General features: G+C 41.8%; 2 protein-coding genes across 2 annotated transcripts; one reads left to right on the forward strand and one right to left on the reverse strand.

Annotated features, from left to right (window-relative positions):
- Positions 1-892: 892 nt before the first annotated feature.
- Positions 893-8,267, reverse strand: HMGN1 (high mobility group nucleosome binding domain 1). Its single transcript, XM_040585100.1, has 6 exons — positions 8,063-8,267; positions 7,577-7,609; positions 7,454-7,483; positions 7,305-7,355; positions 4,242-4,373; positions 893-1,754 (listed from the first exon to the last, which is right to left on the reverse strand). The coding sequence occupies exons 1-6, from the start codon at positions 8,075-8,077 to the stop codon at positions 1,707-1,709; spliced, it is 309 nt and encodes a 102-aa protein (XP_040441034.1). The 5' UTR covers positions 8,078-8,267; the 3' UTR covers positions 893-1,706.
- A 189-nt stretch (positions 8,268-8,456) lies between these two features.
- Positions 8,457-16,666, forward strand: GET1 (guided entry of tail-anchored proteins factor 1). Its single transcript, XM_040585099.1, has 5 exons — positions 8,457-8,673; positions 10,747-10,912; positions 12,282-12,349; positions 13,188-13,302; positions 14,991-16,666. Exons 1-5 carry the CDS (start codon positions 8,584-8,586, stop codon positions 15,062-15,064), a joined length of 513 nt encoding a protein of 170 aa, XP_040441033.1. The 5' UTR covers positions 8,457-8,583; the 3' UTR covers positions 15,065-16,666.
- Positions 16,667-17,007: the final 341 nt, after the last annotated feature.

Genomic DNA, 17,007 nt, shown 5'->3' on the forward strand with positions numbered 1-17,007 from the left:
AATGTGAAATGGGGGGGAACCCAAAAAACAAACCAACAACCAAAACCACCCTGTACTCTGTGGAAGAACTGAAGTAATGCTGTACTAGATTTTACTTTTTATTTTAGGGTTAAGTAATATATACACTAAATATGCACCCTTCTGATGAAAGGCTGTTAAATCTTCCAAGACTGATTTAATTTTCCTCAAATACAGCAAGGAAGAATCAGGGCAGTTTTGTACTGCATGAATTAGCTCTCAGCACACGTACGTTTTATTTTAATGCTCTTGTCAACCTGCAGCCTTATTTAGGGGCTACTCATTTAGGCTATTGCTAACAGCACGGTAAACTCATCGAACAGCTCATCAGCACCAAATGGGAAGTTTACTCGCACTTCCCTCCTTGCCCAGGCTGTTCCATAGCTCATCCTCTACAGGTTCCATTACATAAACTCTGCTGCCAGGGGAAGTTCGCAGTCTAGGTTCATTTTCCCCCAAACATCTGAAGCTTTACTACTTTTAAGGCAGTATTTGGGGAAATTCCACCACTGTTTCAACACAACACCACCATCTGATCAGTTAACAATCAAGAGGACTGCTCTGTGCATCTTTGTTAAAGCAGTTAGTTACACAAGATTGCATATGCAAACTCCTAGATGCGGAACAGATGAAAACATCTGATGCTTACTGATCACTGAGTTTTGTAACAGAACCAGCACCAGGCTATCAGCTTTCAAACTGGAAGTCCAGATTTAGACTGCAACTACAGCATTCTACTGGCTACTCACTGCCTACGTTACCACCTATTTACTGAAAAGTACATTTTTAACAACATTAAGAACACGGTTAAGACTCGGAAACTATGCCACTTAGACTGTGAGTTGCCATAGTCAATGCAGGAGCTACAGAAACATCCTTTCATAATCAAGATTTATTTGGCTTTTGTTTGGTGATCACAGACACTATGAACAATTTTACAATTGGTTTTATTCACATAGTTTTTTAAATCTAAAAACTGTAATTCTGTTTTTTCTAGGAAAATTTCATATGGTTTTTGTTTGATCTTTGTAGACAAGCTGTCCTTTAAAACTGAATGTGAAGTTCCATAACAAGTTACATCTGCCAAGCAAAAATTTTTACTTAAGTCACTTGAAGATACAAGTTTCCCATCTTTCTCATCACAGCTACAAATATGTTGGAAAAAAATAAAGCTGCAACTACCAAAAATAACTTTGTCACAAGATATACGTCACTGAGCACGGAATCCAATAGGGAGCAGTTTTATTAGATAAGCAATTCTACTGATGGTACAACCATAAAGATAAGTAACTAAAATGTTAAGACATTCTCAACCTACTGTTATGAATTCCAAAGTCTGATCTGTGTTATGCTTCATTTAACAGGATAGAAAAACTGTCCCTCTCAGTCTATGGAAGGTGAAGCCTCATCAAGGTTTCAGAGCCCTCTCCTTAATGTAACATGCCATTAATTTCTGGTTTCATAGAAAACAGACAACCAGTACATGATTTTACCACTTAAAAAAAGCATTTACACTTATCTAAATATGTAAAAAAATGGGTTGAGTTGGGATTCTCTCCTTTTTTAAAAATGTGTTTTCTAGAACTACTAAAAAACTTGCATTTACAAAATAGTTGATAAAAATATTCCTCTGAATTGTACAAGAAGAAAGGTATAAGGACCACCAATTAAAGACTTGGTACCAGATGTTACTCAGACTTAGCTTCTTTCTCTACTGCTGCATCAGATGCTGGGGTCTGAAAAGACAAAAAACAGAACACTTCAATGCAGAAAGTTCCTAAGTGATTCAGCCTCTTAGTCTGTAGTATTTTTAATGCACAAGTAAGCTAACCTGACATACAGAACAACCACGGCTTCTTTCTACATACCATTCTTTACAGTCTTAATAAACTGGTGTCGTGATCTGCTTATCTCTCTTGGCTAATGACCTACTAAAAAGCAGCTGTCTTGCAAAGGCTTCTGTCTCCTCAGATACATCAGCATAAATTTTGGAATGCTGCTGTTGTTACTACTCAATACACACTGCAAAGGATATTTTTTTTTTTTAAAGAACAAAGCCCATTTCATTATTTCCTGCCTTGATGAGAGGAAAAGGGGGCTTTTTAACTTACTAAGCTAAAATCCCTGCACATAGGGTGTTTAGAAAAGACACTATAGAGTTCATGCATTTAAATTTCAGTACAGCACTGTTAACATATTCTCAAATCTTACCATGTTTTGAAGTAACTAAGAAACACAGTACTGCATTAAATTAATCTTGTAAAAATACATTCAGTGAAACTGAACTGTAGCAGCAGAGTATATTGTTTTCAAGTCAAGTCTCTATATGCTGTACCTCAACTTCAGAACAAGTTCATACAAACTTAACTGATTAAAATTACAACTCCATTTAGATCGAAAAACTCACTGGATTTGCAATGTAGGTTAAAAAAAGGAATGTAACATGTATTAACAGAAAAATTGTACTTAATTATTCTGATGTTTTGCAGCACCACCAGCAGAACAGATTATTCAATCTCAGTAGTACACAAATGGGAACCCTAACACCCGTTCAGTCTTCACTGCGACCTGGGGGAAGCCTTTGAAGGACAAAGTACGGAAGCCATTGCCATTCGCAGGCCTTGGTCTCTGTGAGCGTCACTAGAAGTCATCACCTTTCACCAGACTCTGGATTAACAGCAGCATCGCTTGCACTGTTGTCCTGATTGAAAACAGTATGTCCAACAAGACGGACTATACCCCTGCCTCTCCTGGACTTGGGCATTCTATTAAGCCTGTCATTTTGGTGTGACCAACATGAGACCAGCATGAAGACGTGCCCCAGAAGTCATGATCCATTCCTTGTAAATGTGACTCATCTCTGCACTAGTGTACTGAACAGACCCCAGCTGAGAAATATTGCCAAATTAAACTTTCGCTGGTATTGCTGAAATACTACATTCACAAATTAAGACCAAATAATGTGTCAGTAATACAGAGCCAGACCTACATAGAAAGTGAAGCCAACTAAGAGATTCTTAGCTATAGCACAACTTTTTCACAAAGGTCACCCTGTAAGCTTGCATGAGAACTGTTACCAAAGTAAACTGTCTCGTACACTAAAGTACTGTCTTCTACGTTCCTTGCCCACCAAATGCATCATCTACCTAAAAAACAAATATTCTTTTCCTCTACTTGAAGATCTATATGCACACTGATAGATCAGTGTGATAGAATTCAGATACTTTTTTTTGTAGAAAAATAACTTTTCAATGCAACAACCAGAGAGGAAGCATGAATCACATATTTACATTTTTTTTAAAAAAAATCACCTCCCATCTGATCAGCAAACTCCACTGAACTAATTAAAATGAGCTAGGCATTCAATATTGCGGAAACCTGAGACCAATTCTAAGCCTGTTACCACATGAAAAGTTGTTTCATCCAGTTGTTAATAGCTGCCCCAGTAAGAAGCTCTGCTTCAACCTACAGATCCTGTCCTAAATTTAAAATTACGTCCACATTCCATAAAAACTATACAGTGTGAAGGGTATTTTAAGTTAGATGATCAGTGACTCCAAAAACTTCAGCAACCTGGACATTTTAACGCAGTATTACAGCCGAGACTGATGGGGCATATTCCTTTCTTCAGCAACAACTATTAGTTCTTGCACTTTCTCTTCCTATCCTGCACTAACCTGTCCCTTCTACCAGCACTGTCTGTACCTACAACTCCTATAAATGTTATCTCAACTTTGGTTAAATCATTTCAACTTTCGGTTTTCAGTGAAAACTATTTCCAGTCCCACAAAAATGAATACTGCATTTGACAAAAAAAAAAATGTAGCAAGAAGGAACCTCTCTTCCTGTAACAGCAAAGGCAGACTAAAACCCAATCAGACAAAACACACACACAAGCAGTATCCCCTCTGTACACTCTCTATGTATTATTTTGCCAAGACTTACCTGCGGGGAAAATAGCCCCTCTTTGGGCACATTATCCTGTATCGTAACTTTGGTAAAATTCTCACCTTTTTCCTTAATTTCAGGGACAGTTAACATATCACTGCAACTCTTTTTGGGGCAATTGGAATTTTCCAGGTGTATCTACTAACATGTCAACAGTACATCTTTCTTTTGGCAGAAATATTTTAAGAGCTGCGTATGTTTCTGATAGATGTTTGGATATACCAGTGCAGTAAGTTATCCAGCTGCTTCGCACGAAAGAACAGAGACAACTTTACCTCCTCACTTTTAGCTTCCCCATTTTCAGCAGGCAAGTTGTCCTTTGTCTGTTCTTGGTTTGTCTCTTCTGTCTGTTTTCCTTTAGGCCCCTTTTTCCCCTTTGATTGAGCTTTCTTGTCCTCAGATTTATCCTACAATGAAATAAATTTCCAGTAAGTAAATTCCTACGACATACTAGGTAAACGCTTAAAGGAATAAAAACCACACAAAATTACAGACTTGCTAAACAGCAAGAGCTACTACCAACAACCAATGAGCCAATAAATAGGTAACTGCCAAAAAAGTTTTCTATACAATCACAGTTTCAGGAAGTCAGTAAAATGAGATAATCCAATCAGGATGAGATTAACTAGATTCCAGTGGCTAGACAGAGCCATTTGCAATATATGGTTTAACCTTGTGGCACATGAAAAAATAGCAAAGCAGTCCCACTCTGTAAACACAAAGCACTTCACTCTTTTTCCTCTTACATTGATAAGTGAGAATTTCAGTAACCTAACCTAAGTAACTGCCTCACCTAGAAGTATCACTCCTTTGTTAGGATCTCAGTCACATCCTCTATACCTACATGACTGTTGTTAATTGGCAAGTATTTGTTCAAGAACTACTTTCATGTATATCTATAATACATCCTCCCAAACATTCCTACAGCAACCAAACACTAGGAAAGTTTGCCTGTCCTCCAGATGATCCCCCTACTTACAAAGTATTTCTATCAGTTTAGAATCACATAAATGCACTGGTTTGGACTCCATCTGTCAGACATTACTTCACGACACTAACAAAAGTTTTCAATAAATGACAAATGGCAACAGTTTTTCCAGGCAGATAAAATGGAAGTGGCAGAAGAACATAATGCAAATTTATACCTCTAAGCAGAAGATCACTACACTTACCTACCTTAAAATGTGTCTAATCTCATTAAAAATATCCTGTGCATTTCGTTAGTATGTTCTTCAAAATAGGTCCCAATTTGTTGTCTCTGACCTAAAATTCACTCCCAGAAATAAAGTTCTCATTTTTCCATATTTTCAGTACTGTAGAAATGTGTATCTTAGATTACTATTAGAAACCATTTGGTCAGAAGTACTCCATACTCTCTTCACTCCAAGCATTTTTCTTACAACAACCCATGCAACTTCTTTAGTTCACATATGCAACATTTTAACAGCTATCTGAATATATTTCCTATTTTGATGAATGCTCACATAGAACACTGTCTTCATAAAAATACAGTTTTGTCACCCAATCACAACCATTGAGCAGTTGTGTTTTACATCACTGAATACACTCAGTAAACTACATTACATATATAAGAGATGCAGGGTTAAAAAAAAAAACAAAAAAACCCCCACAACCCAACACTGAAGCATCTTATGTCACGTAACTAAATCAATGTCCCTAAAATTTTTGAATTTCTAAATTAAAAGAAATGCTAAAAATACTATCTTTTTAGAAAAGATAATATTGTAAATTCTCAGCACAGGGAAAACAGCTGAAACATGCCCATGGGAAAAAGATCCTTTTAAAAAGTTTTAAAGTTTAAACTCGGTTATTATAAATTCAGGCTTTTACACATGCAGACTTCTGGGTTTTGATTATCAAAATATATTTTTTCTTCCTTAATATTTATTTCAAAAACCCCCAAGTAACTCCATAGTGAGCAAACATCTCCCAACCAGAAAAATAAGTAAAGTTTTAGAAAGTTACAAAGCTGATGCAAAGAACCATCTTTCAATGGATAAAATACAGAAAAAATAATTTAAAAAGAAAATTAAAAATCTCATTTGGTATGTAACACTGAAATATTTCTGCAACCTGTTTAAAGAAGGTCCAGATAGCTAAAATGAGAAAGTACTAAAGCTGGAGAAGTAAAATGCAATCTGAACAGAAATACTTTTTTGTATTTACGATGAGAGAGTTTCCAAGTGACAAAAATGAGTTTTAGAACAAAGAGGATCAAATATGAAACAAGTTATTATTATTTTCTTAAATAAATGTATAATTCACATTACAGCAGCATTCTGGGGGGGCCTTGTGCAACGTGTTCTACTTGATGTTCTAAAATGACAACTGTCTGTGATGTACTTGGTTTATGTATTTCCCCATGTGTGAATTGTGGAAATGTTTCTTTCTAGACCAGTTATAGGCAGCAAGTCAGCATCATGTGTATCAGTCACCATCAACTAGCAGCATTAAAAATTAGATGCACCACACAAAGACTGGAAAAAAAAGAGAATCAGAACAGAAGTAAAATTGGAAAGCTTCCCCAAATTCTTTAGGCTTACAATTTTGAGAATGGGAATTCCCTGATATTCAAACCGTTGGAATGAAGATGCATTACTGTTAAGTAACTGTTCAGTAGGATTAATAAAATGAAAACATTATAAAGTCTACAAAGCAGTTCTACATTAATGTATTTTACATGCTCTTAATCTATAGTTTAAAAAGAAAAACTTATAATCACAAAGGCACACTTAAAACCATATATACTGACAAGCCAACAGATGCACAGCCTCTTTTGCTTCTCCCATGAAAGAATTTTACACAATTATTGGTACTGTGAAGATTATACTGAAAAACTAATAGATCCTACTAAACCACACTTGCTTATACGTACACACTGAGACCTGAAAGCTAGACTACATGAATGGAAACTGATCTTTTCCAGTGACTGCCTAAGTTATGCAAGGGGGGGGGTGGTGTATCCCAAAATACTGCTTAAGTTGCGAGTATATTTCATCCCCTTTTCTCACAGTGCTGCTTCGCCACTCAAGCAGTGCTGCCCCTTACTAACGGGCCATCGACAGGCACGGATCAGCGCCCACACTTCCAGGCAGCACTGCGAGCACCCAACAAGGATCTACCCGGGACGTACCTGCAGATACCGGCAGAAGCATCTGAAAACGGTACTTCGGCTACACGAGCGCTCCCGCAAAGAACGGGCGAGGATGAGCAAAACCGCCGGGACGCCGCGCACCGACGGCGGGGGACGGGCCGGCACCAGCACCGGCCCGAGGAACCGACAGCTCCCCGCCCTCCCCGCTCCCAGCGACTCTCACCTTTGCCGGCAGCTTTTTCGGTTTCGGCTCTGCTTTAGCAGGAGCAGGTTTCTGAGAAGAAAGAACAAGTTAAGGCCGAGATTCAGCCCTCAGTAACGCCCCTCGCGGTACCAGCAGGCACCGGCCCCCCGCCCGGCCCCGGCACTTACAGCGGACAGACGCGCCGATCGCCTCTTCGGCTACAGGCAAGGAAAGAGAGAAAGCAACGGCGGCGGTGAGGGGGCTGCCCGGGAGCGGGGCTCCCCCCCCCCATGCCCGCCGCAGGCACCTACCTCCTCGGGGGCCTCCCCGTCGGCCACCGTCACCTGCCAACACAAACCGCGCGCGTCAGGCGGCGCAGGCGCCTCAGGCGGCGGCGGGGCGGGATGGCGGCCGGCACGTGACTCCGCCGCCCGCCCCTTCCCGCCGCCGCTTTCGGATTTCGAGTCCCGGAGAGCCGAGGCGCTCGGCGGGCCTCGCCGAACCTTCCAGACAGCGCCGCCGGCTGCCCGCGCCCGGCGCCGCGCCCCAGCAGCCCCCCCCCCCTCCCCGTCAGGGATAAGCGCGGGCTGACGACGCGAAGGCGCCGTCCCCCGTCAGCTACCGCCGGCGGCCGCCGCTCCGGTGCCCGCCGAGCCGCCGCCTCCCTCCGAGCGCCGTCCCCGCGCAGTCACACCGCCCCCCCCCCCCAAACCCGCCCGCCCCTGCAGCGGTGGCGCGGGGCAGCCCGGGCAGCTCGGCTCTCCGTCGGCGACTCCGCTCGCTCCCACCCGCTTCACCTTTCTCTTCGGCATGGCGAGACTGCGCGGCAGCGGCTCCTGGCCGCGACCCCCTGAGCTGCGGCGGCTCCCTGCCCGCTACTGCGCACGCTGGGTGCCTCACGGCGAGCCGCTGCGGCTGCCTGCGAGCCAGCCTCGCTGCGCAGGGAGACTGCCCCCCCCCCATCCCAGCAGCGCCAGCGGCACCGCAACAGGATCCAGCCGGATTGGGGCGGGGGGGGGGGGGGGGGGGCGACGGCGGGGGGACGCTCCCGGCTCTCCGGCGGCCGCCAGCACCGCCCCCCCGAGGGGCGCCTCCGCAGGGCGGGGCCGGCTCCCCCCCGCGCGGGGCGGGACCTCCCCCCTAGCCACCGCCTCCCCCTCCCGGGGCGCGGCTTCCGGATTGGCTAGCCCTTGTCACGTGGCCGCACCTGTCCCCGTTTCCCCTCGCGTGTGTGGGAGCTGCCGCCGCGGCGCGGTGCCGCCCGCCCGGGAGGCTGGTTAGCGCCGGGGAGCGGTGCCGTGCCGTGCCCGACCGCGGCATGGCGGAGAGCGGCGCCTGGCTGCTGGTACTGAGTTCCGTCTTCCTCTGCAACGCTCTCAAGATCCTCCTGCCCTCCTGCTCCTCCATCGTAAGTGACGTCACCGCGCTCGCCCCGCCCCATGCCGGGAGGGGGCCGCCGCCGTTACCGCATGGGGGCCGCGGCCAAGCGCCTGCTGCCTTCCACCCTGCTCCCCCGGCCCGGGCGGTGAGGCTGCGGGCGGGCCTCGCCTCTGCCCGCCCGATCTCTGCCGCCGGTGCCGAGCGGCGGCCGAGGAGGGGGCGGTGGGGCCGAGGCCCGAGTGGCGCGCCCGGGGGCTGGGGCGGTGGCGGCGCCGTTTCGGCCGGCACCCGTGCCCGGTGAAACCCGTAACCCGTCCCCAGCCGTGACCGGCAGGGCCTAGTCCTGCTCCTCGCCTCGGAGGAGGAGAAGCAGGAGGGGCCGGTGCTGGGAAGAGCTGGAGCTGGTGACACCTCATGCCGTGAGGGCGGGTGACTCTAGCAGCCTCTATCAGGCTGGTCTTTGAGGCAGAGCACTGGGTAACAGCGGCTTAAACGATGTTCCTGAGGCTCTGGTCCGTTGGGCGTTGCAGGGGACACAAAAGACAGCTGGGCGCAGCCTTCCGTGTTTTCGACAGATGGACACGTCTGTTGCTGAGAAGGGAGATCAGCGGCTACAGAGATTAAGGCGTTGGGTATCATAGGAGAGAACCTCAAGTGGCAATCACTGAGCAGGGTGCCCCCTGGTCTGACCTTAAGCGTTTCTATGGAAGCGTGGGTAACAGACTTACGGACCAACAAACTCGTGTCACTGCCAAACACACTCACATGTGAGCAAGTGTGCCAAAATCCCCGTCTTTCTGCTCTTCCACGAGAATAACTTCATTGTCACGCCCCTCAGCGCACACTGTTTGATGATGCATAAAAATCCTTAACAACGTAAATTACTCCTAGAAGTTTGGGAAGTTGGACTCAGTGTTACTGTAGATGACTAGTGAAAAAATTTCTGCTCAACGTTCTGCTGTGGTTCATGATGGGAAGTAGTGTAATGTTGCTGTTGATTGCAGTACTGAGAACATAGTTTGTGGGGGAAAAAATTACACGTGTCTTGAGAAAGCTAGAAAGATTTGCTAAGGAACGGCAAGAAAAATATTTTAGGTTCTTTGTATCTTCATTTCTATGGTAAAAAAAAGAGTTGATTAATCAACAAGCAGGTGGTGCTTCATGAAAAGAATGTAAAAAAGTAAAAGAAAGGGAGAAAATGCTAACACGTGACTACCTTTTTACATTTCAGTCAGAAGGAAATTAATTTAGCCAAGAAACCAATAGGAAGTTATAAGAAAACCACATTTAAACACATGGGCAAGATGTAAGAAAAATAACTGATGCAAATTTGTGTTTCTGGTTTTGCGGTAGTGGGAAGATGCTGCACTAGAGGGATTCCACCTCTCAGCCAGTATGGCAATTCGTGCATTTCTAACAGCCCAGACTAGGTAATCTATAATCGAGAGGAGTAATTCCTGACTGGTGAGCTGTGCATTATTGATGAGGTCTAAAATTGGGCTTCAGTGAATAAAATTTCCACATTAACTAGTTGAGACCTTCGCTGAGGCTGCTGGAGCTGGAAGTGGTGAATGGGTAAGGGGCATCATTGGAGCTGGAAAGAGTGGTGATGAAAAAGGAGTGCTTCCCTGGTCCTTCCTCTTCTGCACGCCAGGTGCTCATCGTCCGAGCAGTGCATGATGAGAGTTGCAAGGAGGGAGGACAGCGGTTCAGCTCAGGACACAGCAGCAGGCAGGGACTGGGAGGTTTGACAGGTCTTGGAAGGCAAGCATCATTGAGAGTGGGGAATTTTACATTACACAAGGAGATGAACGCAGAAACCGAGAAGGGAAAGGCAGTTAACCATAGTTAGAAAAGTTGAAAGTCATTGCCCTACAGGGATGGTAAAACCCTTTTTGGCTTGCTTCAGTCAGAACAAGAGAGTAAACATTTTTTGGCTTATAGAACAGATGTCAAGCCAAGGTTTTCCTGTGTCTTGATGAAAGGGCCTTTTTTTATGAGAGGCTTTTGAATGTGTAAACAGGAGATTGTACTTTATACATATTAAAGAATATCAATGGAGTTCTGGGTAAATAACTGATAATATTTCTTTACTTCTTAGATATCCAGATTGTTACAAAAGGACGCAGAGCAGGAATCCCAAATGAGAGCTGAAATTCAGAACATGAAGCAAGAACTCTCAACCATTAGTATGATGGATGAGTTTGCTAGATATGCCCGTCTGGAAAGAAAGATTAACAAAATGACTGACAAGCTTAAAACTCATGGTACAGTGCAATGTTTACTCCCTTTTCTAGTTTCTGAAAAGCATTTTGTCGAGAGTGTCTTCAATTAAGTATATTTCTCCTCACATCCATTTCCAGTGTTGACTTATCTGGTTTTTTTTCTTTAAACCTTTTGGAGAGCTTCCTTTTGTTTTCCAGTTGTGTGTAGTTCTGCCTACACTGACAAGGAAGTGACCTAGATTTTAATTTTTTCTTTCAAAGAATTTCCGGGGCTTTGCTGTGTAATTACGTACTCTTTCTCAGTGATGCTCATCACTGAATCATGTTTTAAGTAAGTTGAGGAAGTCCTCTGCTGCGTATCTCGTATCACTGCAAAAGGATGCATTGCTTGGGTGGGGCTATTTAGTTGGTGTACTATAAAATGTAAAGATCTGTCAGGTAACCAGATTAGATCTTTCCTGTTACTTTGCAACCCTGTTTGATGTTATGCAGCAGCTTCTGTGATAAAACTGTAGTGCTTTGTTTCAATTAGGATTTTATAGTAGTATATATAGTCCATTATCTCATGGTAGAAAGTACACGTAAACCTTTGGCACCAGAGCTTTTGCTCTTGTTTTTGCCCAGATTCACTAACTGATCTGAACAGGATACGGGACGGATTTGCTTTGTCTGCTTCCTCTGTGCAGAATGGATGGATGTTTATAGGCTCCTTGCTTGGAGAAAGGACAATATTTACAACTGGCAATTTTATATTGCTTTCAGTAGTATAATTCTTAACCCAATAATTTCAATTAACATACATTTGAGTAGTTTACTTAACTAACAACATTGTTTTAGAAAACTTCAGGCCACCGTTACGTTTGAAGATGCGCTTTCTTCACTGGGCTGCTTTATATTAGTCTGAGGTCCTGTAACAGAAGGAAAACAGAAGGCATGAGGAGTTTTAACACTAAACCTGACCAAGATTCATTCAGCGAAGTCATAGTCAAAACTGTGTGTCTAAATGAGATAAGGCAAAAAGTGCATCTGCTAAAGCCATCATTCTCCCCTTTTAGTAAAGGGAAAAATTTACTTTATGCTTCATCTGAAGCAGGTTCTTAAATTAGTAACCACAGTGACTATTCTCATTTGGGAGTAGTGCTCTTGGTTACGTGACATTTCTCTGTTTACGATATATCAGTGTTTCGAAACTTTTCATTGTAGCATTAATAAGAAACTATGGTGTGATATGGACGTAGCACTTTCTTGCAGAAGGGTACTTTCAATATAGCTATGAGTCATTTGAAATGAGACTTTTAAACAGTGTAATGTCCTGATTTGAAGAGTGAAATATTAATAAATTACTAGTTTTGTGTAAGTGTAATTCACTATTATAAATAATGCAGAGTAGTATTTTCTTTTCTTTTAACAGTGAAAGCACGAACTGCCCAATTAGCCAAAATAAAGTGGGTAATAAATATTGTATTCTACATCTTACAAGTAAGTAAATATTTTATTATGAATACAAATGACTAAACCTAATCCTCAGTAGTGTAACAGTTCTCTCCTGTGTTTATTGGCTGATTTGTCACACAGGTGTTTGGCCAGACTTTGAAAAGACTTTGTTGAAATAGAAGGGAGAGATATTGCTGATAAGGTCTGGTAATTGTGAATAGGAATTTTGAGTTTCATTTTAGCTGTTTCTGGTTTTGAGATAAGATAGGAGTTTGTCCTAGCTCTTTAATCACTGTTTTGGGTGCGGGGTTTTTATTATATATGGCACTGGACCCAGGAAAGTTCTGATCATGCCAGTATATTTTACTTATGTTTTGAAAACAAAATACACTTTTGCTGAGGATGCAAATTTCCACTTAGGCCTGCCATGCATTTCCCTACAGTGCCCCATCAGATTGTCTCTGTAGTTCAGACTCAATGCCAAAGAGTTGTCCACTAATAAGGATGACTAATAAGTGGTCAAGCTGAAGATGTCCTTAGGGTAATGTTAAAGGGAGTTGGATTCCTAGCAAGCAAGGATTATGGCTAAAAACAGTCATCAGAATTAAACAATTACTATTCCTATGTTTGTCTACGCTAGATCGGAACCAGGGTCCCAAAAGAAAGCAGTATTTTCCAATGCCTCACTGTTGTCTCTTAATATTGTGTAGAAATGTAAGGCCATACTGAGTTTAAAAACAGTTTGAACTTTCTTAAGAACAATGTAAAGTAACAAAGAAACCATTCCCTTTGATTAGAATTTGTAATTTACTGTTTCAAAATAGCAGTGGAAATGTACTTTGATGTGTATTAGTATCCAAGCTAATAAAAATTTCAATTCTAGGCTGCCTTGATGATCTCTCTGATTTGGAAGTACTATTCTGAGCCAGTGACAGTGCTTCCAAGCAAATGGCTTGCTCCGCTGGAGCGCTTGGTAGCCTTTCCTACGGGGGTAGCAGGTAAGGACTGCACATTGGAAAAAAAAATTTCCCAATCCCATGCGGATGCTAGCAATGTGGTGTTGAAGAGCATACACATATTAAAAGCACTGCTCCTGTTTGTTTGTTCTGAGTCCCCTAACACAGGGGGGAGTTTCAAACATTTGATTAGCTGTTCCCTGTGTATTCAACTCTTGGTTATTTAACTGGTGATGAAACTGGCTGTCATTTTTATTTATTCTCAAACAAAGCGCTTTATCTATATGGAATAGACCCTGGAGCAGATTTCAAATGAGAAATATTTTTATATCAAGGAGTCCAGTGAAATAGTAGAATTGGGTTTAAAAATGGGCAAATACTTGATAGATCTGTATCACTTTTATGTGTTTCTTACAAATTGCTGGTGTTTCATAGTAGTGTAACTCCAGAGTGATTTACATACATTCTCAGCATTTTGTCCTGTCTGTTCCCACCCTTTTCCCCATCACACCTCTGTTGCATTTTTACCTAATTAAATACTTTTCTTTTTGGCAGTTTAACAAATTAATGATCAGAATGACATACCAGGTTGTAAATACCTGCTTCTGAGTGAAAAGTGTGCTGGCTCTGTGTAATGGAATAATTAGACAGCCAGAATAACAGGACAACGTAGTGTGGAAATTTACCTTCAAGATAAAATGCTGCTGGTGAATGTTCACAATAGGCTTGTAAGTTCTAACTGCCTTAGAAGGAATTCCAAAATATGTTGTTGGAATTGTATATTTAATAGCTGTCTAGAAAACAATTTGTATCCAGCATGCCTCCAGGATAAGGGAAAGGTCTGCTGCTGTGCAGGGGAATAGTCCTTGGAAGATGTTCATTTGAATAGCATTTGAAGGGATTTAAAAATGTTCACTTCCATGTCTGCCTTCAAATAGCCTTTTTTGTCTTGGCTGATAATCATAGTAAAGAGAAGAGTTTGCTTTGAATTCTAGGTGATGAACACAAAAATGCCTAAAAATCACCATAAAGGTAGTTTCTTCATGTGTGTGCTATGAATAGCTATGTATTCCATGATAACTACGTAGCATGATTCTATGTAGCCTGCAATACGGATGTGCTGTGTATTCCAGTCAGGCTTCACCCTCTATTCCATCATAGAATACAAATTTCTGTGCTGCTAGTTGGAACGATGGGACCCTTTAAAACAGCAATGCAAGGCCTCTGAGTCACTAGCAAAGGTCTTGGTAGCATTTTTCTATATAGCTGTACGGGGGCAAGGGGAAAGGAGTGGAGTATGGATTTATTACTTTTATAAAGACTGATTTAAATTTTGGAGGAAATTTAATTTTTACCTCTCTCAAATCTTAAATTTAGGTTCTAGCAAAGTATTCCGTTACATGCCAAGCGTTTAACTTCAGCACTTCAGACATCTTCTGTTAGTTACATAGCAAATGTTTTTAGCTGTGGGTTGTATATACCCCACTTTGGCTCATATTCGTGTTATTTGGTACTGTTCTCCCTGATCTTCAGGTTTTCTTGGAACCAGCATGGAGTTAGCTGCCATCCCTTGGAGAGAGACATTTGTATATAAAAAGAAAGATCTTTTGTTCCTGTTCACCTCTAACTAATTTGTTCCATTTTTTACACTTCCAAAGTTGTTCTCAGATGCCTGTGTGCTTCAGGGTTATTGATGCAATGACTTAAATCATGTTTTGTATCTCTTACAGGTGGCGTTGGAATTACATGTTGGCTTGTGGTTTGTAATAAAGTTGTAGCTATCATGCTACACCCTTTCAGCTGAAGGAATCCCACTAATCCATGGAGTCCTCAACTACATTTTCATTACCACTTTTTTAAATGAATAAGAAAAAGTAGAAGGAACAGTTGTCTTTCATGAAACTAGGTCTGAGATCATCTTTGTAACTTCATTTGGATATCAGTCAGTCTTTTTGATTTATTTTAACTTCCCTGAGTTTGTTTCTCAGTTTAGTGGTCAGTTTTCAAAGAACAGCATTGCTCTTTATAGAACCTTATTTTGTGTCTATTTCAACTAGTATGAACCATGGCAGAACCATAAGACTTTGTCATGGCATGCATTCACCAAAATCTGAAAGTGTAGCATTTGTATTTTTAAATTGGAAATGCAGTGGCATTAGGAATTCATTTGGGAGCCTTGTTGTTTCTTGTATAATATGGTAGTTTCATCCAAAGGTGGGATTGTATTTGGTGACAAGTAGTACCAGAGGATAGAGGCAGGTGGTTTGGTTGGCTTAGGGTAGACAGAATTAGTTTCCTTCTTGGTATTTTTTACAGTAGAAATTATGTATTCTTTGGCTGTCTTAGAAAATGCGTTATTGATACTATACGCAAATGAACTTTTTATCTCGTAAGAGACTCACTCAGTTGCCAAATACAGGATAGCTGGATACTTTTTCCTCCCTGACTTTTAAGATTCTTTGAATACTTAATTTTTTTCCTACTTTTACTGATAACTGAGCTTTCCTTCCTTGATATTTTTTCTGCTTCCCAAACTGAGTGAGAATCACTGAAATTATTTCCATCCATGTTTTGGGAGGAAAGGTCTGGCCAACTTTCTCAAGCTCCATGTGAATAAAGAGGAAGCAGAAGGCAGTGCTGTTCCTTCAGAGGACTGAATTTCTAAAGGCTTTAGCAAACGTTAATGACGGTCCAGAATAGCCCGAAAAAGCTATGTAAATGTAAGAAGGCAAATTAGCGATTCAGATGTCTAAAGTATTAACAGAATGGTAGCAAGCAGGAGGACAAGGGAAAACAATTTTCTGTTTAGGAGTAAATCCTTCTTGCTGTACTTAGGTACAGGAAACAGCCATGGTATTTTGAATTTAAAGGAGAACAGAATTCTTCCTGGTACCGTGCCTGTGGAACAGTGACAAAGTTGCATTAATCTTCCATGCCATGGTGATCTGTGACCCTGTTGTTGCTGCCCCGTAAGACAAATGAGTGGGTGTATAAAGTTCTTGTTCCACACCTCGTTTTTTTCTTTGACATGAACCTGAACAAAGCTGACAGGAACACCTTTCCCTCTCTGCAGGGCTTTGGCAATTCTGCTTCAGCTTCCCTCTCTGTTCAGTGGAATGTGTCTGCTGTGTTGTTTCAGGTCCTTTGCCTTCCTGCAGGAAGAAAGGTGCTAGGGCCCCTCCATAATTAGCACTGCGTTTAGAAATCAGTTCAAAAGGTCATGATACATTGTGTGGATATATGCCTGAAATATTTTTTAATGTTAATTTTTCAAAAAAATGTTTATATTAGGGATTACATTTAGCCAACATGGAAATAGATGCAGTAAATATCATCAAGAAAAAAATGTGTTTGAATGTTATGTATAATTGGTTTTTTATTAAAGAAATAAAAGTTTTTCAACCCATCTCAGGTTTTCTAATCTATTTTTCAATGTTAATTAGAGCTTTCCTAAAAAAAAAAAACCAAACACCAAAAAATAAAACCAAAACCCAAACCAACAACCCCTCCCCCCAAAAGGACTAATTTAATTTTTAAATTTTTTCTGTATTCGGGACAGATTATTTAGCAATGATAATGACATATTTCTGAATCTAAAGATGTGGCTAATGATACTTCTACTTGGCTTGTTAGGGAGTATAACACAGTAAAGTCAAGAAAAGCTCATTTAAAATTTTCATGGTGGTATCTGCTGTTTATCCACACTTAGCACGGGGTCACTAAACACCCAGTTTGTTGGCTGCTCTA

Source organism: Falco naumanni, chromosome 2 (genome assembly GCF_017639655.2).
Source record: "Falco naumanni isolate bFalNau1 chromosome 2, bFalNau1.pat, whole genome shotgun sequence".
Classification (NCBI taxonomy): domain Eukaryota; kingdom Metazoa; phylum Chordata; class Aves; order Falconiformes; family Falconidae; genus Falco; species Falco naumanni.

What these genes read in the sequence shown, in the direction of transcription:
- GET1 (XM_040585099.1), top strand. Translation starts at nt 8,584, where the DNA reads ATGGCGGAGAGCGGCGCCTGGCTGCTGGTACTGAGTTCCGTCTTCCTC. An exon ending in TGCCCTCCTGCTCCTCCATC is followed by an intron (nt 8,674 to 10,746) that starts GTAAGTGACGTC and finishes TTTACTTCTTAG; the next exon opens with ATATCCAGATTGTTACAAAA. An exon ending in TTGTATTCTACATCTTACAA is followed by an intron (nt 12,350 to 13,187) that starts GTAAGTAAATAT and finishes TTTCAATTCTAG; the next exon opens with GCTGCCTTGATGATCTCTCT.
- HMGN1 (XM_040585100.1), bottom strand. An exon ending in GATCGGCGCGTCTGTCCGCT is followed by an intron (nt 7,356 to 7,453) that starts GTAAGTGCCGGG and finishes CTTTCTTCTCAG; the next exon opens with AAACCTGCTCCTGCTAAAGC. An exon ending in GGGAAGCTAAAAGTGAGGAG is followed by an intron (nt 1,755 to 4,241) that starts GTAAAGTTGTCT and finishes TTGTCTTTTCAG; the next exon opens with ACCCCAGCATCTGATGCAGC.